Source organism: Lissotriton helveticus, chromosome 9 (assembly GCF_964261635.1).
Source record: "Lissotriton helveticus chromosome 9, aLisHel1.1, whole genome shotgun sequence".
Lineage (NCBI taxonomy): Eukaryota > Metazoa > Chordata > Amphibia > Caudata > Salamandridae > Lissotriton > Lissotriton helveticus.
The window spans coordinates 977,485,384-977,508,588 of NC_136070.1; the positions used below are offsets into that span (position 1 = coordinate 977,485,384).

General features: G+C 45.2%; 1 protein-coding gene across 2 annotated transcripts in view; it reads left to right on the plus strand.

Moving 5' to 3' along the window:
* Nucleotides 1–23,205, plus strand: part of RAD54L2 (RAD54 like 2) — a 796,737-nt gene that overhangs the window by 717,062 nt on the left and 56,470 nt on the right. For both annotated transcript variants that reach the window (XM_078661273.1, XM_078661274.1), the window contains exons 19-20: nucleotides 14,468–14,646; nucleotides 14,742–14,831. In XM_078661273.1, coding sequence (XP_078517399.1) covers nucleotides 14,468–14,646; nucleotides 14,742–14,831 — 269 coding nt within the window. The remainder of the gene's footprint in view (nucleotides 1–14,467; nucleotides 14,647–14,741; nucleotides 14,832–23,205) is intronic.

A 23,205-nucleotide genomic window follows, 5' to 3' on the forward strand; every position in this document is an offset into this window, starting at 1 on the left:
TAGGCTATGGTGACTAATCCATAGTTTATGAACATGTCCTTATTAGGGGTGCCTTCTAATGGAGCTATATGGTCCACCTCTAATACGCGGTCCGGGCTAAACAGGCTATTTATCAGTGGGGAGAAGACAGACATGACGGCTCGTAACGAGGGACTAAAAAGTCAGCACTGCCTATCTTATCACTAGGTGCAAAGACCGTACAGAATATTTCTATTCGACGTTGTTTGCAGGCAGTGAATACCTCATGGATCAAAAAAAAATGATAATAAAAACCAAACGACCAATAAATAACAATGGGGAGAATGAGTAGGTCCGCAAAGATCTGCGTTACCTACCCTTTTCACTATCTGCAAAAAGGGTGGTCTCTTCCCTGTTTGCAGACAGGGAATCTCCAGGAAACAATAGTTTGCGAACAACAGTTCAGTTTCAAGTAATTATTGAGTGGGGGAGAAAAAAATAAGCACGGCTACTGCCCTACCTATCCTCCACTGCTTGCAAAGAGAGAGCCCGTTGTTTCTCCGTTTGCAGACAGTGAATCTCCAAAATAAAATAAAAAAGAGCAATACTAGTATTTTTTAAACAAACAAGCAATCAAGCAATTTTTCGCAACTTGTCGTGGTAACACGACCTTACCCGGACCGTATGGACAGTTTCTTGTCTTCCGAGTCCAGCGCCCGATCGTCCTCTTTTTCTCGTATTTCTCACGGCACTCCTGATGGTTCCCAGTCAGGACCGTAGATCACTCGAGAGAGGTCTGTTCGGAACTAGTGAAGTTCGGATGATCGGCTGCCAGACGAGGGTCTATTGGGCAAGAGCTCTCCCGATCGTTGCAGTCGTTCACTCTGTCGTCGGGACCTCTCCCACTGGATCCACGAGTCGCTGATGGGCCCCACGCTTGGGACGCCAATTGTAAAAACCTGATGCGGGTCGGGGACAATCGATATTTGCCCGGCGGTATGGCCTCTGTGACCCTCTAGTTAATTAATCAATGAAGAGGCAGGCGCTGGAGACTGGAAGGCAGGAAACAAGGTTTTTTATTCTCTCCGGAGGAGAACACAACGAAACGGACAGAAGGTATCGTTCTGAGGTGCTCTACTTACGTTTGAGGCCTGGCCCCTTATATACAGTGTTTGTGGTTTTTATTATAGTTTACATACATGTGACAAAGCTTTGATATACGGAAAGACATTCCCGGAATCCCCCTTTGGGGCCCGTTCCCACACACATTTACAGTTGAAGTCCCCACCCTAGTCATAACAGGTGATGAGTATCACGCAGCTGGATATTCCGCCGATTCACGGAATGTGGGGGGTTTGATCGGATCTCATGGAGCGGGGGCTTTGATCAACCCGGGGATCCTTTGATGGGGGAAGCTTTCTATTGTACGGGGAGGGGCAAGGAATGGTATCGGCAGAGCTGGGTGTCGGCCTGGGAACGGGGAAGACAAAACGGGCACACGGGGAAAAGGGGGGTTTGCATCTAAGGGCCGGAGATCATGAAAGGGAAGCAGGGAGGTGTCGCGCTGGGAACAGGATGGGGGCCTGGGGCAGAGCAGCGCCGAAGAGGGGTTTATGACTCAAGGCAGGTGCAAGCAGGGGGTGGTCAGCGTGCAGGCTTAGTGAAGGCGAAAGGCTATGTCAGGGGCCAGCGGCATGCAAAAGGGTTCGTTCTGATCGGGGCATCTAACAAAATGGCGGGCGCGCACGACAAAAGTGTGGCATCAGGGGAAGAGGCAAGATGGCGCAGATAATGTTCACCAGAACGTACTAATTTTCAACAGTACATCCAAATGTTCTACTCATATGCCTCCAGGAAGTGGAAGGGAAGCTTAGAAATACTGTTACATATGTTGTTGGTGCCTATGTGTCTTTCTATGCCTTCCCGAAACTGATGTCATGGAAGGGGCGGAGAGGCACAGAAATACAGTGTCGGGCAATATGGATAACTGTTTATGCTCTTACGTTCTCCAGTGTCAACTTTGTGATATTTAATTTTGTGTATGAAACCCGGCAAGACTGGAGGCAGCGCTGTGCAGGGACTAGAAGGACATAAAAGCAGGGAAGGAGAAAGGCTGAGGAGAGTGTGGAACAAACGGAATGTATGTACGTGAATAGTGTAACACGAGCTGTGTGCACATGCACCCTCCAAAATAAAATAAAAAAGAGTGCCCAACACAAAGGGAAAATCACTGCAGAGAAACTAAACCCGTAATAGGCAATACTCCAGTGGAGGAAACTTCACACGAGAAGGAGGGACATATAAGTAAACAAGCCACAGAGCAACAAGCTTTTCGAAATGGCACACCATTTAACAAATCAGCAGAAAGGGGTGGAATGAAATCCCATATACTGAACACTGCATGTCTTGAGACAGCACATGCGCTGCCTAGGCGAGACCTCAAAAGAGCATTTTGCCCAGACAAAATAAATTGGTTTGTTGTTTTTCAGCTAAAAGGACTAAGTGTTCGACAGTTCTAAGCTGTTCCATTAATTGGTTGTAAAAAAACTCTCACAATTAGTCTCGCCTTTCATTGAGTTAAAGCCATTTGCTTTGCTATACAATTCAATTAGCAAAGCAAATGGCTTTAACCTAATCAAAGACGATACCTATTGTATTTTCAATGCTTGTTTGAGCATTTTTATTTCTTCCAACATTCCGTTTGGAGGGGTGGCAATTCTTTTATTACTCTGTAAAAATCTGTTGTAATATAACCTCATGTTCCGTACGTCCTTGCATAATTTGGCTTTTTATATTCCACTATAGTACAGATGTGGGTTCCGAATCATGACAACAGTTTGGTACATGAGCTCTTAACTTCAGTCTGTTTGTTATCAGAGACACTCAACAGGCTCAGCCTCTTATCGTCTCCTGTTTGTACCTGACTGTAAGTGACTACTGTACAGTTAGTGAAGGACCGCTTCCATCACTGGGGATACCTAGATTCAGCCTAACCGTACTTGTTGTAAGGAGATGCCAAGCATGCAGCATTTTGAGGAGGGGGCGGGGGCGGGAGCTGAAAACATTCCAACATGCATGCATTTATAGTCAATTTTATGCATTTGAATACAAGAGTAGAGATGTGAAAATGCAACTGCGGTTAGTTAGCCAATGTTCTCGTCAGCATCTGTGTTTGCTGTTATCGGTTACTTCAGGTCATACAAGCAATGTGTAATCTGAAAACTTGTGTTGGGGGAATGAATAGCTGTTGTGCCTGTACGTCATGCTCCTTTATATATTAGCATGAAATCCAAAAAGCTGAGCTTCAATGCTCTGTACTTAAAACTGAGAGGGAAACATATATTTAAGTTCTAAAATGAGAACTAAGCAGTTGCTGCATATAATATTTGTCACTAGTAAGGACTATAATGCTGCTGGTATGTACATACAATATTGATATGTGCAGGTTAAAACTAATCAAGCAAAATTAGGCAAAATTAGGCAGAGTTCAACGCAAATACATAGACCGGAATACACTAGAAGTAAACAAGAGACGAAGATATAAGAGGAAGGAGAGAAGAGAGAAGGAAGAGAGACGAGAGAAATACTTAAAATAAATTACATTGTCCCGTGCAGTTGGGAGGTCGCACACCACATGGAAGGGGCATCGCGCTGCAGGCCTATAGAAATTTTTTTGCCACTGTCACTTGACAGTCAGTAAGCAAACAAAGGCAAACACTTGGCGATAACATCCCTCTGTTCCCCGATCCTGGGAGTTTTAACCTGCCACTTCCGGGTTTGGTAAACAGAAAAGGGCTGAGACCCTAGTAAAGACAAAGGTGCCACTCCAAGCTTCGTGCATGAGCATGAAAGTTTCTTCTGCCTGGGTGGACAATATTTTAAGCTTTTCGTCTTTAAAGTGTGACAATTAGAAAATTGGCTTTTAAAACAAGTCAAGTGCGCTGTTTGAGAAATGGGTGCCGCAAGAGCCTCAAAAGTGCGGCGTGCCCGACCACCATTTTGCAAGGAAAACAGCTGTCATTAAATGACTAGATCAAAATCTATTTATTAATTCTGTCTTGAGTACTTGCCCGTGTCACTGGGACTCTGACCCATCTCCAGCCACTGGCACTGGCTCCCGCAGCACTCGCACAATTATGGGAGGCAAGCAATCTGCAGAGAGGAGCAACCTACCCTGCGAGTGTATTACTTACATCCAATCGGGGAGGGTCTGCTATTTAAAGCACACCCATAGTGCATTTATTTATTTATTTATTGATAGGATTTTTTATTGCGCAGCTAATACCCGAGGGTGTCTAGGCGCAGAAGATACTCTAGGATACGGTAATCAGCACACAAACTTATTGGATGAAGAGCCAGGTCTTCAAGGCCTTACGGAAACAGATGAGAGTGGGGGCAGTTTTGATATGAGAAGGGAGAGAATTCCACAATCTAGGAGTTGCTACCAAGAATCGTCTGTCTCCCCAGGTGGCAGTTCTTGTTCGGGGAACAGATAGTAGACAACTAGCTGCTGATCTTAGGTTCCTTATAGGGGTATGTACCTGAAATGCCTCCTTTAAAAACTTTGGGCCAGTATGATGAATGGCCTTATAGGCAATGCATAAGGCCTTAAATTTGATCCTGCTCTCCACTCTTAGCCAATGAAGATGGCGTATAGCTGCCGAGGTGGACTGGCGCCTTGGCATGTTGAGAAGGATTCTGGCTGCCATATTTTGAACAGATTGGAGCTTGTTCAGAATATATTTATGAGTGTTGAAAAAGAGGACATTTCCGTAATCAAGCTTGGAAAACACCAAGGTGGAAATTAGGGTTTTTTCCAGCTGATGCTGGTAAGTACGGTAGCAGTTTTTTGATCTTTTTCAGCGTAAAGAAGGCAGCTGAGACAACCTTGTTTACATGATGTTTGAATGATAGTTGTTGATCAAAGATCACTCCAAGATTCCTGACCTTTGCGACTGGGACCGGAAGAGGACCCATCTGAGTCAGGGACCATTCCGGAGAGATGTTACCAAAGGTCATAACCTCCGTTTTCTCCGCATTCAGTTTTAGGCAATTACTATGCATCCATGCTTGTATCTCTAGTATCCCCTCCTGAAACTTAGCAGCCACTGTTGGTCCGTTTTTATGCACCGCCAGCACAAGTTGGGTGTCATCAGCGTAGGTAGTTAAACGCATCCCATGAGATTTTATGACCCTTGCCAAGTCTGCGACATAAATGTTAAAAAGCGCAGGACTTAGCGACGATCCTTGGGGGACCCCGCATGGCAGTTTAGAAGTCGATGAGTAATAATTGCCCAATTTAACTGCCTGTTTGCGGTTAGCTAGAAAAGAAACTATGAGATCTTTGGCCAGATGGTTGATCCCCAGGGCTGCGACACGGTCGACCAAGATAGCATGGTCGACCGTGTCGAAAGCCGCCGAGAGATCCAACAGAATGAGCACTGCTGCTCCTCCCAAATCCAAAATTTCTCTAATTTCATCGGAGGCCTTTATCAGCGCTGTTTCGGTTCCGGGTCCCCTCCGGAAACCGAATTGCGTATCATCCAAGAGTTCGTGTTGTTCAATGAACTCTGAGAGCTGCTGGTTCATAATGGCCTCTACGATTTTAGCGGGAAAGGGAAGGCATGCAATGGGTCTGTAGTTGGCCGTGATAGTGGGGTCTAAGGAAGGCTTTTTGAGTAGAGGTTTGCATGCCCACTGACTAATATTAAACAAGCGCAAACGCAAAAAAAACAGATTGTCCCAGCGCGCGCGGCCGCGGACACAAAACTTAAACGAAAAAAATAAAGATGGGGTCGGCCTGTCCACATGGACCGTCCTACAAGTGGACAAGAAACCCGCTTTCCAATCGCGCGCCATCGTTTACCATAAACGATGACGTGTGCCAATGGAAAAAGGGGCGGGGCTTCAAATGTTCTTCTGGAATCATATCGATTCTAAAAGGCACTCGCAATGGTAAGAGCAGCGCATGTGTGCTGCTAACGCCAGGCGAGACCTCAAAATTTGAAAGGGATAACAATGCAAAAATGGAGAAGTGTCAACTGTTTTCGAATGGTTTCAACGAAGCAGCCTCAAGTGCAACCCTGATAAGTCAGAGGTGCTTTTCTTCAGGTGTCAGGCTGATCCGAGTTGGCAGGATTGGTGGCCTATTAACATGTTCCCTCCTGCGTCTTCCTCTCTAGTTGCTAAGAACCTGGGGATCAAAATTGACAGTGGCCTGTCACTCAAGTCCCAGATCCTGGTCCGACTGGCACTTGCTACGGCCTGCTCAAAATGCTACGCAAGTTTCTCCCCCTGCTCCCAATAGTGCATAGGAAAACTACTGTCCAGGCTCTTATTTGTTCTAGGCTGGACTATTCTAATGTTTTATATTTAGGTCTCCCGGATTATTTACTTCAAAGACTTCAGGTGGTCCAAAACTCGGCAGCACGGGCGATTTTTTGCCTCCCCCACCGAGCTAGAGCTTCGGATCTTTTACACTCCTTACATTGGTTGCCTATTCGCAAGCGGATTGTTTTTAAAACACTGACACTGGCACATAAGGCACTCAATGCTATGGGAGCTGAATATATTCAGAAACGTCTGGCCTTCTACCGACCTACTAGATCCCTTAGGTCGGAATCCCTTTGTCTGGCCACTGTCCCTACTGTTAAGAAAGCTAGGATTGGGGGACGCTCTTTTAAATGCTTGGCTCCCCAGCTATAGAATGGCCTCCCTCTGTCACTCAGCTGTACTTCGAGTCTGCTGGCCTTTAGAAAGGGTTTGAAGACATGGCTGTATGGACAGTAACCTGTCTTTTTCTTCTCCTTTTTTGCCTGCTCTCTGTAGTCTGTCGTGGGTTAGAAAAAAGTGCCGGGACACTCCATGGAGTAGCCGAGCGCTATATAAGACACCCATAACATTAACATTAACTGTTTACATGCATAACTGTGAGTACAGCTACTTTGGTTTCCTTCCTCTACGAATTACATTGAGTGCATTTGAACACTGAACCCATGCCTTCATGCACAAAATGGTGGAAGCTGGCTTGATAAGCAGCAATATCATAGTCAAACTTTTCTGGACCATAAATTGTCACAGAACTCACTGAGTTGGTCCTCAACGCCTCTGCCACTAACTTTTTCTGGTGGATACTTAATCTAACGCAGATTCGACACTGCCCTCCCACTGGCCCATTTTGTGGTGTAGACTCCTGAACATCATAAGGTCCGAAATTAGATTATGGCTCATTGTCACAGGCAAATTGTCTGAAGTGCTCTGCATGTGAGGATACAGATGAAGAAGTAGTAAGAAGCGTGCAGGGCAGTGTAATTTATATGCAACTCTGCTCAGTCACTTCTGCTGTCACAGTGGAGGGGCACTGAACCATCTATCTGGTCAGAAGCATTGCTTTAAAGTTCTCTCTAATCACTCTGGCATCTGAGGATAGCTTGAAGCTGTTTTTAAAATCCCGTTTTTTATTTTATGTAATATTGTTTATATTTCCCCCTGATTTTAGTACAGGGTCTTCTGGCCACTCACCTGCACGTTAATTGTCTTACCCCACCGCTATTTAGCGGGTCCGGTCTTCGGGGAGGCAGGGGGCAGTGAGCGCCATCTTAGTGAGGGAGTGGAACTGTGGGCGCCATCTCTGAGCGTTCTAGCACTCAGGGACACTGGGACTTGCCTATTTAAAGCTACGCTCGCAACGCGCAGCGAAAGCGCCCTCTCTGCGCCTGAGTCGCCGCGTCTCGGAAGCCGACGAGGTAAGCGCGGGATTTTTGTGAGAGCTTGTAGTCGGCCGTTTGATGGTCAAGTCATCTCAGTAGTAATGATGTTTTCCTACTCTTCCACTGAGCTTTCAGCGCTACGTGGATCTTTCTCTTTATGTCATCATGTTTTTCCTGGTGGTCGCTCGCTTAGGAAGGGCTGTGCTGAGTGTGGCTGGGCTATGCCGAGGCAGCAAGTTGTTTTGCCCGTACCCCCGTCACCTCACTTTGTCATCTGCTTAATACCAGATCTCTTGGTAAGCATGCTACCGACATTTGGAATTTGATATCGGACTCAAAAACTTCCTGTTTGTTTTTGACGGAGACCTGGCTTAATGAATGCTCTGGCCCTGACATTGCCACTGCAGTCCCCCCTAACTATACCATCTATAGGAAGGACAGAGTGGTGGGTCGTGGTGGTGGGGTGGCATTAATTGCCAACAAGAGTCTGTCCTGTTCAACTTTCCCTGTGGATAACATCAAGGGTAGTGAAGCCTTGGGCTTCACTCTTAAATTATCCTCCCGTCATACTTGTACAGGGATTATTATTTACAGAGCACCTGGCCCCCTGGGCTCGTTTTTTGAGGACCTACAGGCGGCACTCTCTGTAATGTGTTTGAGATCTGAGCATTGTCTCCTATTGGGAGACTTTAATCTCCACATGGACAACACTGCTGACCCTGATACCATTAAGCTCCTTGATATAGTTTGTCCGCTTGGCCTGTCCCCTTTCATTCGTAGCCCGACGCATTCTAAAGGCCACACGATCGATCAGATCTTTTCCACCGGGTCTTTAGAGGTTTCCCCACCGCGTTCTGTTCTCTGGTCAGACCATTTTTTGATAGATTTTCGCATCTCAATCATGGCCGTGTCCAATGTTAGAGGAGCGGAAGACACCAAGAGGCAGTCGCGGCCTTTTCATCGAGTTACGGCAGAAATGTTTTCGGCCGCTCTTGGTCAACACCCCTGCCCCCTATCAGGGGACCTGGAGCAAGATATAGAATCGGTCCAGAAATGGCTTGAAATTAGGTTTGAGGAATTAGCCCCTGGTAAGACAGGTAAACCGGAGAGCAGACATATCTCGGCCCCCTGGTTCACTCCTCTCCTTGGCAAGCTGCGCCAGGACTGTAAGAGGGCAGAAAGAGTTTGGAGGCGCCGGTATGATCCTGAAGATAAAATCAAATACAGGGAACAAATTCGCCTCTACCACAAGCAAATCTTGGATGCAAAAAAAATCTATCTTGAACACAGAATTGACGTAGCAGACAGCAGGAGTAAAGACATTTTTAGAATTGTTCAGGAATTTGTTTCCCCTGCTGCAAGCTTTCCTAATCATTCTCACACGGAAGCTTGGATCTGCCAACTTAGTGAATTCTTTGTTAATAAAATCAAGCTCATCCAAGATTCCTTTCCTAGTACAGGCCTTAGCGCTAGAGCTTGTCATTCGAGCCCTATGCCTTCACTTTTAAAGGAATCAGGACCGATGCTCACGGACTTCCCGGCTATATCTTTGGCCTCTTCCCTTGCACTTCTAACCCGATTAAAATCAGGTTCGCCGCTGGACCCTTGTCCTGCTACCTGCCTTGGAAGGGTTGCCCCGGCAATTAACACCTTGCTTAACCCACTGCTCAATGCCTCCCTTACATCCGGTGAGGTACCTTCGGCCTGGAAGCACGCCCTAATTCTGCCGCTGTTAAAAAAAACAACGTCAGACCCCCTTGTTCACGCGAATTATAGACCAATCTCCCTTCTTCCAGCCATGGCTAAGGTGATTGAGAAACACGTGCACTTCTCTATTGCCAGCTTCATAGAGAACAACAACTTGTTACACGACTCTCAATCAGGTTTCCGTGCGAATTACAGCACGGAGACAGCCTTGCTAGAGATAACTGATGCCATTCGAGAGACTCTGGATGGTGGAGGGAAAGCTATTCTGGTCATGTTGGACTTGTCGGCGGCTTTCGACACCGTCCCCCATGTTGGTCTCCTTTCAAGATTATGGGAGATTGGTCTGCGGGGGACGGTGTTGGAATGGTTTAAGTCATTTCTTACCAACCGCCGTCAAGTGGTCTGGGCACCCCCGTTTTCCGCTGAAATGCCTCCGCTGGAGGTAGGGGTTCCACAAGGGTCCATTCTGAGCCCCACCCTGTTTAATATCTATATGGCTCCTCTGGCGGAGGTAGCGGAATCTTTTGGTGCCCAGATCATATCCTATGCTGATGACACCCAGCTACTTTTCATGTGTAACAAGGGTGAAGATCTTGACAGCAATCAGATTAGGGAGTGTTTAGAAGCCGTGTTTGAGTGGTTTCAGAGTCATAGCCTGAAATGCAACTCGGATAAGTCGGAGCTGCTTTTCTTTGGAAGTCCGCCTAATCCCGAGTGGAGGTCCTGGTGGCCGCGGGATATGGCACCGCCTGGGGAAACTTCGCAAAAAGCCAAAAATCTGGGCATCCTATGCAATGTAAATCTCTCTTTCAGACCCCAGGTTATAGGGCTGACTGGAAAGTGTTTTGGCATCTTGAAGATGCTGCGGAAATTCCTCCCACTAATTTCCCTTCAACACAAAAAAATTATAGTTCAAGCCCTGATAGGTTCGCGGCTTGACTATGCGAATGCCCTCTACCTAGGCCTCCCTAAATATCTCTTAGCTCGTTTGCAAGTCGTGCAAAACTCGGCCGCCAGAGCCATCTTTGGACTGCCGCGAAGGGCTCGTGCGTCAGAGTTGCTTGAGAAACTTCATTGGCTTCCAATTGCCAAGAGAGTCACTTTTAAGATCATGACTCTGGCCTACAAAGCCCTTCATCACATCGGCCCTAAGTATCTCCGGAAATGGATGGCTTTTTATGTTCCAATGAGGGCCTTGAGGTCTGCACGACTAGCCAAAGCTATTGTCCCCATAATTAAGCGTGCTCGTACTGGAGGTCGCTCTTTCCGTTTTCTGGCCCCTTGCTGTTTGAATGAGCTCCCTATTGCTCTGCGAACTTCGTCTAACCTGCTTGCCTTTCGAAAAGACCTGAAGACGGGGCTTTTCGCCCAGTAAAATCTTTGCCACCCGTGCAGTGCATTGTGTTATGTATTTTTCTTTTGACTTTTCTTTTTGCCAAAGCGCCGGGACACTCCTGGGAGTAGCCGTGCGCTATAGAAAAGCTTTTATAACATAACATAACATAACATTAATCTGCTTTTAGATGGAGAATCCTCTAATAAGAGCCTTACTAAATTTAAGTAACTTGTTATTTTGTATTTTTTGTATTCATTTGTCTTTATTCTTTAAGGGGTATTTCATTTGCTTTCATATACACTGCTACTTAAGTGGTTCCTGATGATAAACATAATCCCTTTTTTATTGTACGGCTCATTCCACTCATTTGCTATGATACATTGGTGTAATTGTTGACCATTTTTAGTGTGTTCTGAACCTGTATCAGACTTTACCTAAGATTGCTTCAACTATGTTCTAAATGCACTTGTTTTACTTAGGGGTGTAATTCATAGAGTGCACAATTTTTTTTCTACATTGCTGATTTGTTTGCTTTATTTAATCTTTGCTGAAAACTTAATGAAACATTTTGACTATACAAAAATGTTTTATCTGGGAAACAGGTTGTTTTAGAAAAGTATAAAACTTTATGGATTGCGAAAGAATACCCATGATAAAAAAACTAGTATTACAGGCAAGTAACTTTTCCTTCCACTCTAATAATGCCGGTAAAACGCTTGCCTCCAGGTCTAGTGTATAGACGATCATTCCTAGATGTAATTAAAAAGTGTGTGATCAGGCTACTGAGAGGCACCTCTATGTCCAGTGATTTTTAACCTCTCCCCAGATGCGCAGAACACCAAGGTCCACAACCAACCACACCAACAAGAAAGCCGCCTGGTTCCCCGAAGTCCTCCGGATCTCCAAGCGCACCTGTCGGAAGCTGGAGAAGAAATGGCTCCACGACCAAACACCAGACAGCCACCTTGCCGGAAAGCTGGAAGCATGACGCCGGAATTCAAGAGAAGGCCCTGGCCCTGCCCTGGCCTGGACCACATCTTTACTCTCCGGCAGAACCCAGAGCGTCCGCCTCCCACCCTTCTGCTCAAAAACCACCGAGATCATCTGAGGCGTCCCACAGGCATCCTCCCTCAGCCCGACGCTGTTCAATATCTACATGGCACCGCTCGGCCACGTCGCACGACAACATAACCTCAACATCCTCTCCTACGCCGACGACCCCCACACCACCAAATCCAACCTTCACAGAGGAATGAAGGCCGTAGCCGACTGGATGAAGGACAGCAGAGTGAAGCTGAATTCAGACAAGACGGAGGTCCTCCTTCTCGGACCCACCCCATCAGCCTGGGACGACTCTTGGTGGCCCACATCGCTAGGCACAGCCCCGGAACCCACAGACCACGCATGCAACCTGGGGGTCATCCTCGACTCCACCCTCTCCATGACCAGGCTAGTCAACGCCGTCTCCGCGTCCTGCTTCAACACCCTCCGAATGCTCCGCATGATCTTCAAATGTATCCCCCCGACACGAGAAAAAACGTCACCCGGGCCCTCATCACCAGCAGACTCGACTACGGGAACGCCCTTTACTCAGGAACAACAACCAAGCTCCTGAGACGACTACAACGAATCCAGAACACCTCGGCTCGACTAATCCTCGACGTTCCCCGAAGCAGCCACATCACACCCCACCTGAGAGGCCTGCACTGGCTCCCCGTCAACAAGAGGATCACCTTCAAACTCCTCATCCACGCACACAAAGCACTACACAACACCGGACCTACATACCTCAACAACCGACTCAGCTTCCACACCCCCACCCGAAGCCTCCGTTCAGCCAACCTCGACCTCGCCACAGTTCCCTCACGGGTATGTAGCGCGCTTTGGAAATGCAGTGATTGATTGATTGATTGATTGATTGATATATTCATTTGTACTCATGGACTTGGGATTTGTTTGTGTACTGGAAAATGTATGTCATTTAAATTCTGTAGCTCCTAAAATTTCAGCTCTTTCCCATTGTTATGACTTACTTCCTGAGAAATTAGGTTCTTGATATTTCTAGAAAAAACTGTTCTTGAATTCCATTTATCTCAACATTCTTAATTATGAAGTGTATTTGTTATACTTTGTAGTTCAAAAGGTTTGTCTCATCATTGATCTTTGCTTTCTGCACTTGATGACTTTCAAGCAAAAATTCAATAATCGTTTCTTCAGTACCAAAATCACAAAATCCACCATCTCTCCTTTTAATACCAGAGTGAGAATATTGACCTTTGGAGTTCCCCAAAGTACGATACTCTAGTCTTCTTACTATGTTTGTTGCTCCTATGGCCAGACTCTTGTTTGTAAACGGGAGTGATACCTAGATCTTCGGCTAGTTACATGATGGTCTTAAAACAGCAGATGTGTTATGGGAGGCACCAGGAGAATCTTTGGACCATAGATTATAGGCCTCCGTCGACTAGACCATTCCATAAACCAACACAATGCTAAAACTTTATAATCTGACTTTAAATTAGATTTTCTTCATTGCACTACCAATCCCGACTGTGCTTCCTTTCCTAATTTGTAGAAAAGGATATTGCCTTGCTTGAATACCTTCTTCTCGTTGGTATAGACCTCCTCTTAGCATTATGGCTCACATGTCATGGTCATGAATATCTGTGTGTCATGTGCTGATCTTAGTGTTATGCCTAGGCTGGCCTATTTAAGTTGATGAAAAAACTAATTTTCAACTCAAGCCCACCTTTGACTGGCAAGATGTTATTAGCTCCAGGAAGAAAACCCTTTGTACAGTAAACGCAGACTTCAAAGCAAAACAACCTGCTGAATCGTAAATTAATCCTCACTGAGTGGCAGAACGTCAGTCAAACATACTATCTGTAAGACTGTGTGAAAAATTGGGGGGAAATGACTCTGGGCAAAACCTAAATGTCAAAATAAACGTAATATGCTATGAGTAAATGCTAAATTGAAGAAAAATTGAACAACTTGGGCTAACCAAATGTTTTTTTTAAAGTGTATATGTGTGTCTTTTTATAGATATACATATACATATATATATATATATGTATATATATATATATGTGTATATATATATATATATATATAGTTTTTTTTTAATAGTTTATGAACCAGAGGAGTAAACTAAAATGTAATTAGTCCAGCTCCTATTTTTCATGTAGTTTCATAAAATTAATTTTACTGAAAAAACACTAGAATTATTGTTTATGTAAGGAAAAATTAAGAACGTTTACCAAGTTAAATAAAAAGGTTAAAGGGTTACAATTAAACATAGGTTTGGATGAGTAAAATGAAAATAATAGTAACAAACATTGAAATAAACGATTGTGAAGTCAGAATAAGGGTTAAGTTGAGGTAACATTACATATTAGTGTAGGGTTAGATAAGAAAAGCCAATTATGATTACAAAATTGGATATATTACCTTTACCATAGACAATGTGGTTGTGATGGCGATGTATTTCTAACCACAGCAGCAGTGACTAATAGCCTTCAACGCCTCATCCCCAATATCAAAGCCACCTTGAAACCACTTGGCACCTTCTTTGTAATTATAGACAACCAGTTAACTAGTTATCTCACCATTGACTCTGACCGTGCATTTGCTCCCCTTTAAGTTTTATTTTAGTAGTAAAGTGTGAGGGGGTGGCAGAAGAACTGATTTTTCAGTAATCCAATTAATAACTGCTTAGGTTTTGCTGACCATGCCTATTGTTTTTCTATTTTTACAGGCGGCAACTGGATGACAAGCCAGTGGCCAGCGTACGACCTTTGCAGTCCACCCCTATCCCCATGCTACCGCGGCATGTCCCAGGAGGTCATGTCAGTGTATCGGGGCAATCTCTCAACTTCCCAGTTAACTACCTGCAGCGGGCTGGAGTGCTGGTACAAAAGATTGTCACCACTACAGGTGAGTTAAACATCTAGATCTGAAAAACAAACTATGCCTTATTCCTGTTAGTAATATCAACTGCTTACCAAATCTGTCCTTCCTCCACCCAATAGATATTGTGATTCCTGGAGCAAACACCTCTACTGACGTGCAGGCTAGGATCAGTGCTGGGGAGAGCATACACATCATAAGAGGGACTAAAGGTAAGAAACGTGTGCATTAAGATGGATGTAAGTTTAGTGATCATTCATATCATGTAAGGCTAAGGCTATGTTGTTAAAGGCACTTAAGTCAGCATGTAGTTCTACTGATTTAAGCCATTCATATCAGAGACGGAAGGTCTGCCATCAGGCATATGGTTACAGAATTTAAAGGGTAATGTATTTTATGCCGTGGAGTTCATTGACCTCTCGTGGAGTCCTTGGTTTTGTAATAAATGTAAATAGTGATGTTTTTCTTTTTAAGTATAGTGTTCTGGAGGGGTTACAAACCGTGCATGGAATAAAATTGCATTCCTCAGTAATCTTATGCTGAGCTTAATTTCATCAGACTGCAAAATATTCTTGATTGAAGCAATATAGTGCTTTGAAAACATCGGTATAGCTGGTGCATGGTTCTGGTGCTGTGGAGGAGGAAAAATGAAGTAACCTCCTTCCTGTTTGGTAATGACACAACAGCAGAAAGATGGTGCTGACGACTGCTGGTGCTAGTATAAAAGTGGAGGGACTCGGTTGTGGAAATTTTGCTGGAATGCTAAGGTGCTGGAGTTGCATTGGAGAGACACCAGGTTTAAAGGGGCTCTGGATTTCGGCCTGAACCACTGGTGTGTTGTGTAGAAGAAGGTGGAGCTAGGGTGAACGGTGCCCAGTGGTGAGATTATTTTTTTGCCCGTGATGTGTTAGGATATAATGGAAAGGGGGTGAAACACTTTCGTCATCTATGACTAGAGAGGCTCCCTTCAGGTAGGTATAGATTGACCTAAAAGTGAGAAAGTGGAGGGTAATAGTCTGCGGTCTCTCAGATAAGTAGAGGCGAGTGAAACCCTATCTATAACGAAAAAGGCAAAAGTGGTGACTTCTCAATCGCAGTATAAGGATGATGCAGGGTGTAACATGTTGCCTGATGTAGTCTATTAGACCTCATTTATGGGGTATAGAGTCGTTCTGTAATCAATCCGGAGACTGGAAGAAACCCTCTATAAGTGGTTTAAGACATTGGACCAAGAGAAGATGAGTTTCCCATTTTTTAAGCTGGCATGCCCAAAAGAGAGGAATGGGCAGTGTTCTTTAAAATGTGATCATATACTACAACAGCTCAGTTGGTGTCTGGATTCCCAATTTATACACTCCCTAAACCTCTGATGTCACCCAATATGTAGCATAAGCAGTGGTGTTACATTCAACATGATGTGACCCAGATGGAGGGCTGCTATTCATTATGAGATAATAAATCGCCGACTCAGGCCCCGAAGAACTCCCAGTTGTACATGGGTAACATGAGAGTTCCTGGTGATGAAGCAAGTCACAAAAGACAAAGTAAGTGAACCTTCTGTTCTCTACTAGCACAGCTGGACTCTTAGCAGTTAACACTGTTTACAAATCTGAAACTGGACAACAAAGAAGTTTTATGTTGGTAACTGAGTTAAAAGTGGGAAGGTTTTGTGTTATATTGATTGGCAGTTGTTTTCTTTTGTCCCCTCACCTCCACCTGCGCAAGGTTGGGTGGCTAGTTCAGAGACTAAAAATAAAACACAAGAACCTGACAGTTTGTTTATACAATCATAAATGTCTATTTTATGATGATGAAGAAGAACGTAGTGATGTTTACTAAAGTGAGGAAATACATCTGTGTTTTAATTGCTGAAACACAGGTTGAAATCTAAAACAAAAACTTAAAGTTCTGAATATGGCTTTTGTCAGTGTTTTCATTCTCCTTCATTCAGACACATGGGGAACTGCTAGTAGCAGGCCAGGTGTATGTCACATTATAGCCCAGAAAAAACTTGAATACTTAATTTGGGACCCTGCATGCTTAAAGGCCTGTGGTTTGTGCCCTTTTAATTTCATTCAGAGACACAACTTTTTTTTTTAATTCCATTTCTATTAACCACTGATGTTATTTAGATGTCATTTTTAGGTCGAGTCTAGAGCAGCGCGCATGCACTGCTTGCTCGACTTTTAGTATTGGGCTTTAGAAAGCTCACCACACGCTCGTGCGTGTGCTTTTGTTTTTCTCCTAGGCTTTGCGTGCATATTTCTAAGAAAGACAGCACACATATGGGCAAAGGCGGGTGCATGTCCCGCCTTTGCTCCGCCCACAGCCTATTGCTTGTGGTTACCCGCACAGGCCACATCTGTTTTTAATTATCGTGCCCAGACACAGGATCGATAATTCAAAACAGATGACTCGCTGTGGCACGCGTGCACCACTCGCGTGCTTGTTTTCTAAACTTTCACTATGTACAGCGATACTTATAGGGAACATAGCAGTCGGTGAAGAAGGTACAAATAAGTAACTAAGCGAGGTGTTTGATAAATATTGTTGTGAGAAGCTGCTTGTGACGTCAGACGTGTCCGGCCTGACAGTATTGGTGCGTCAATTACTAAACTATTTTTTAAACATTTACACCTCTAATTGTTCAAAGAAGGACCTAATATATTGCAGCAAATTAAAACAGAACCTAGATTCACACAGTCAATATCACATTTCCGGCATTACGTTCATCTTGCGGCCATCTTAGAAGAGACCGTTTGCTTATTCGCGCCAATGGCTGTTGTGAACGAATTTTCAAGATTACAAGGCAATTCCTGTCAATCGCTCAAAAAAACTGCCATTTATTTTGTCAATTGTGCGAGGCCCACCATTACCCAATCCGGTAAACCTAAGAGCCCATCTCGCTACGACTCCCCTGGAACTCGGCCGTTGCGTTGGAACGGGACTCGCTTCTCTCTAAGATGGCAACCGACCCCACGTCAAGCTGACGTGAGAAATTGAGTGGCAGTCTTTCTTTTGTGTTTGTAGTGCGTAGGTGAAAAGAGGACAGATGCTCCAGGGTCATCAGTTAGAGATATTTGGAAATAGGTGGCCATCTTGGAGGAAGGCCGTTTAGTGGGGAGGGTGTTGATAGTTATAGCACAAAATAATTTTGCGCTGTTCTACAAAAAAGAAAGTTAAGAATCTCGAGTTTATAAGCATGTATTGAGGTCTCTCTTTGAGTGTGTATAACAGTTTGAGGAGCTTCCATGAGCTCACGCCTTCTTCAAAAGATAGGTACAGGGTTTTAATTGGGATGAAAAAAGTGCAGACCTTACCCATAAAGGATAAAATACCCTATGTAGAAATCTCAGGCTTTGGTGCCTTCTTTCAACGACTTGCAGGCGTGCTGGTCCGGTGTGTGTGGTTTTTTCAAGTAATGGATAGGACTGGTTTACACATGCTGTAGGGAAAAAAGCCAGCTCTGTCTTCTTTCTGATGTTTGTGAACTCGCAGCATGTGTGCTGCATGGCTAACCACTTATATGGTCCCAAAGGCGAGACCTATTGGCTATGCCAATGCTTGTTAAACTGTGGGATTCCTATTCAGTTTTTATTCTGTCTCTTTGAATATAGAACATTGACCTCATATGCCTATTCTACTTATGGCTGTATTAATGTATTGTTTTGCATGCAAATTCCAGTTCTTAGAAGTTAGTACACGTTGTTTGTACTTGCATTGCTTTAGTTTCAGCACTCCTTGCCTGATCACATGCCCAGTTGTTTGATGCAATGTGCCGTCTTTGGGTCCTTACATCATAGACTTTTTCAGTTGCCCTTCTTTTTCTGATTTGACACACCACTGCATCAGTTATGTATACGTAAACAGTGGAGGTCCTCTCTCTCAAGCACAGGCAAGTGTAACCATGGTTTGGGAGTGTTATAACCTGCCGTCCCAGCAATTAGAGAAGGCTTTCCATATCAGCAAGAAGCATTTTGGAACCGACTTGCTGAGTGCAAACATGCTTACTAAACATTGTAGCTCACTCACTGGTATCCTCAGGACTTAACAGCTTGAGTCCACTCCAGGGTGCCCAGGTCCTATATCCACCCAGCATTGCCTCCCGAGTTTCCATATATCCACTATAGACTAGGGTCCTGTTGAGGTTCAGGTAGGTCATATGTTAATGGTAGACTTTCTGAGATCAGTATAGACGAGGTACAGCCTCGTATGTGTCTAGGGTTGCTGCTGAGGTCTAAACATACTGCCATTGTTCATGAGACTGAATTGCAACAATAGCACAATGTCATCACCATAGGCATTAGGACATGGCCACAGTACTTGCTTCTAGTATTGTAGTGAGGGCTGGACCTTGTTCCGCTCATTGCTATGTTAGCATAGGCTTATTAGAAGTTTAAACGCCGCTTTACCTTTTGCTGCTTTTCGCACACGACACTACACATAGCTGTTGTTGTAAGTTAGGCTGCGTGAATTACTTCACATGAGAATGGCTTGTTTTCAGCATCCCTAGACTTACATTGTGACCCTAGTCTGCACAGTGAGTGCTAAAACCTCCAAGTTTATCATAACAAGGTAGCTGTTCAGGCTGTACAAAAGGGGGTTGTGATGGACGGAGCATCTGAATCAATCAAACACTCACACCCAGTCAAAAGATCTGGGTTTAATCCATCACCGTTCTTTAGCCCACTCTGCCACCCCAGTTCTGACATGGCTATATGCAAATCAGTCTGACCCTGTGCCTCATAGGAACAGTCCAGCCCGAACTACCAAGCCATGTCTTCCCTGGACCGGAAGCAAGCTTCCGATGACCGGTTTCTGGCATTCCAGCCGTCTTCAGCCCGGCTTGCTTGAATCTAGTGGCAAAGTGAGCAAGGGACTCACGTCTGAGCATACCCTGCCACAAGGGGATTGTGATGGACGGAGCATCTGAACCAATCAAACACTCACACCCAGTAAAAAGATCTGGGTTTGATCCATCACCCTTCTTTAGCCCACTCTGCCACCCCAGTTCAGACATGGCTATATGCAAATCAGTCTGACCCTGTCCCTCATGGGAACAGTCCAGCCCGAACTGCCAAGCCAAGCCTTCCCTGGACCGGAAACAAGCTTCCGAGGACCGGTTTCTGGCATTACAGCCGTCTTCAGCCAAGGTATGCTCAGACGTGAGTCCCTTGCTCACTTTGCCACTGGATTCAAGCAATCCGGGCTGAAGGCGGCTGTAATGCCAGAAACCGGTCCTCGGAAGCTTGTTTCCGGTCCAGGGAAGGCATGGCTTGGCAGTTCGGGCTGGACTGTTCCCATGAGGCACAGGGTCAGACTGATTTGCATATAGCCATGTCTGTACTGAGGTGGCAGAGTGGGCTAAAGAACGGTGATGGATCAAACCCAGATCTTTTGACTGGGTGTGAGTGTTTGATTGGTTCAGATGCTCCGTCCATCACCACCCCCTTTTGTACTGTGTTGTTCAGGCTGATCGGCTCACATTTTAGACATAACATACATGCAGCTGCAGCCAATGCAGATTCTAGCGCCTTTAATATTGCACTGTATGCATGATTTCAGGCACTTGGAAGAATTCAGTTTGTAGAGAGACAGAGCTTTTGCATATCCTGATGTGATTCACTCTTGCTGATCTTAGAGGTATGGGGGCCCCCACACAAGCCTAAGAGACCTTCTATATTTTATAAAACATAGTTCCTAGCTAGAGAGGGTGATATACAAGGCGCTATAAGACCTGTTTTCACCATCATTGTAATATGATTTCTCCTTTTGTGTTTTATGGAATTGTAACAATGCCGATCATATTATTACTAATCTTTTGTCTGCTTGTGTTAGCAAAGATACTGCATCTTAGAGCATGTCGTTAAAACAAATATTTTAGGCTTTCCTGTGTCTCTTTTTCCTCCTGTTGTGGACTGGTATGAGAATAACAAACGAAAGAGTGTCGCATGTTCTGGATTCCCACCATTCCGGAGTATAACCTAAGTCACATGTTCTGGGTTCTCTTATCATTGGTTCCTTTGCTATAGGACAAAGAGCTCATGTGACACTGATGCTAGTTGGTTAGTGTTTCTAGGTACTGAGGTGAGTTTTTTGGTCCACCACAATTCACTGAGGTCCTGGGTCTCTGCACAGTTCTGTGTAGGAGCAGAATCCCTGCAACATGGCGCACCCAACTTAGTGGTCTTATTTTGAGACTCTCGAGTAGTGCTTATATCAGTCACGCCCCCCTCACTGTTGTTTCCGGTTGACAGTGGTGCCGGATAAACCTACCTATAGTTAAATAGGTATTTTCAAGCTTGAAAATTTAAAACGGTTTCTATTGAGTTACTACCCAGTTGTGCTACATTGCTTATTTTTGTCTTTTATCTCTCCTGTGTCGTTGTGGGTAAAGTTGAAATACCCCAGCATAGCCGGATGGCGGTCCGCAGCCATTTGCAGACTTATGCCGTCCCCTTGGACGGCATGGCAGTTGTTTTTTTAGTGAGTGCGGACGCGGCATACCCGTTTGAGCTTTCTACTCATGGGTTACATTTTCTGCGGTAAATGCAGATACCAATTTGTTTCATGTTTACACTCACACTGCCGTGCCTATGGAGTAAACTCCATATAGGACACTGGAGATTCCGATTTCAGCTTGGCAGCACCGCATTTGGTTTAATGGCGCCCTTCCATACTCTTCAACGGTGGTTTGATTGGGTCCTTTGTCCATCCCAGGCGCTTCTTAGCCTGTTTTAGCTGGGTTTACTCCACACCCCCGTGCCGCAGCAGTTTCCATTGCTGAATTGAGGCCACTTTATACCTAGATTGTATGGGTTATAAGGGCCTTGGTTCAATACATATCCTGCAACATCCAGGGCGGGGCACCTGGTGTTGCGGCGCATCCAGTCGGACCGGGCGGGTTGAAGCTTAGTCCCGTCATGGTTAATGCAGTTAGGGGCAAGCGCCCCAGGATAAGGATGATATGCCTTTTTGGCTTGCCAAGAAATTTGACCAGCTAGAGGCAGTATTTCCTAATACGACTTCTGTGGAAAAACGCAGGCTTCTTACTGTTAGTTTGCAGAAAGACTTAGTGCCGGGAGTGACTGATTGTAACACATGGGGTATGATCTGTGCGGCAGTCTATAATAAGTGCTTCGGCACCCCTTCCATGGCTGTCCTTCCCTCCGTCATTAAGAGTGTTCAGGACGAACACGGACCAGAGGCGGCTGTTGAGTTGGGAATGAGAGTCGTTGGAGTGTTTGATGAGAGTCGTTGGAGTGTTTGACGTAGTTTTCGATCTCATCCTTTGCAATGTCAAGGGAGATGCGGTAAGCTTCCAGGTGTCTAATGCTTGCACAATGTCCCCGATGCCGATAAACCCCGTCAGTTACCGAAAATTATTACGGCGGCTTATAAGACCATTGCCCGTAATAGTTTGGGTGTTAAGCCTTTTGCTAAAACAGCGCAGAAGTAAACTCAGGCACCGAAATCCGATAAGGATGACCGCCCTTATGTTCCAAAGCAGAATTGGAATAAGAATAGAAAACAGGGGAAACAGAAACAGGGGTCCCGTCTTGCTTCACCAATACCTGCGTCTACTGAGCGCATTTATGAATTGCGCAACCGCACTACTATTAAGTCACCTGATCGTTTTTTAGGTTCCTGATCAACGTTCTCCTCGCTCTTTGCAGGAAACATCAGTCTCACCCACCGGTGGAGGAGACAGCGGCAGAGGATGGGGTGCAAAACAAGAGCTACCCCGCAGGACGGACAGTAAAGGCAAGCAGGACGACTCTACACGTCAAAGGTCCCAGTTTTAGAAAAAGAAAGTTGCTGCTTCATCAGCGACATATGCCACGGATAGTTAGAACACAGCTTCGGAACCTGACGTGGGCGCTGACGCTGCTAGACAGCGTGGTGGAAATTACCATAGTGTGGGAGGCATTGCGTCCACTTCTGAAGGTGACAGCAACTGACACGTTCGTTGTTGTTGAGACGGCTACACTAGAGTGGCTCCCACTGAAGGACTTTTTGGAATTGTCCTTTAAATAGAAGGTGACATACAACGTACTGTAAAAGGGGTATTTTGGGAGAATTTGACTACTACCTATGGCATTTTGTTGGTAGAGGTCGGTTGGCACCATCTTTTTTTTTTTTTTTTTTTTTAGCCGCTCTGCAAGGGGAGGAGGTAATCCTCCCTAGTTTCGCGCACACTGTGCTGAAGGAGCAGGCTCTGCATTTTGCAGAAGAGTGGGATAAGGTGCTTGCACCGGCTTTGTACCGTACTCACTTGCTGGGACAAATTTTCCCCCCAACATGAGATACCATTGCGGTCTATGCCACAGCCTCAACCCCAATACCCCATGCGGCGTGAAGCGAAAGCTCCCTTGGCAGAAACCCTTGAACAATTGGAATATCAAGGTGTGATTGAAACGTGTGTGTCTCTGATGAATAACCCTCTTTTTACTGTAACCAAGCCTGATGGCTCGTACCGTTTGGTATTTGATTACCGGCACTTGAATTCTCGTTGTCGGACCTGCGCGGTACAAAACACTCACAGTTCTGCCCTTGTGGATAGTCCCGTGCGTAAAAGGTTTAAGA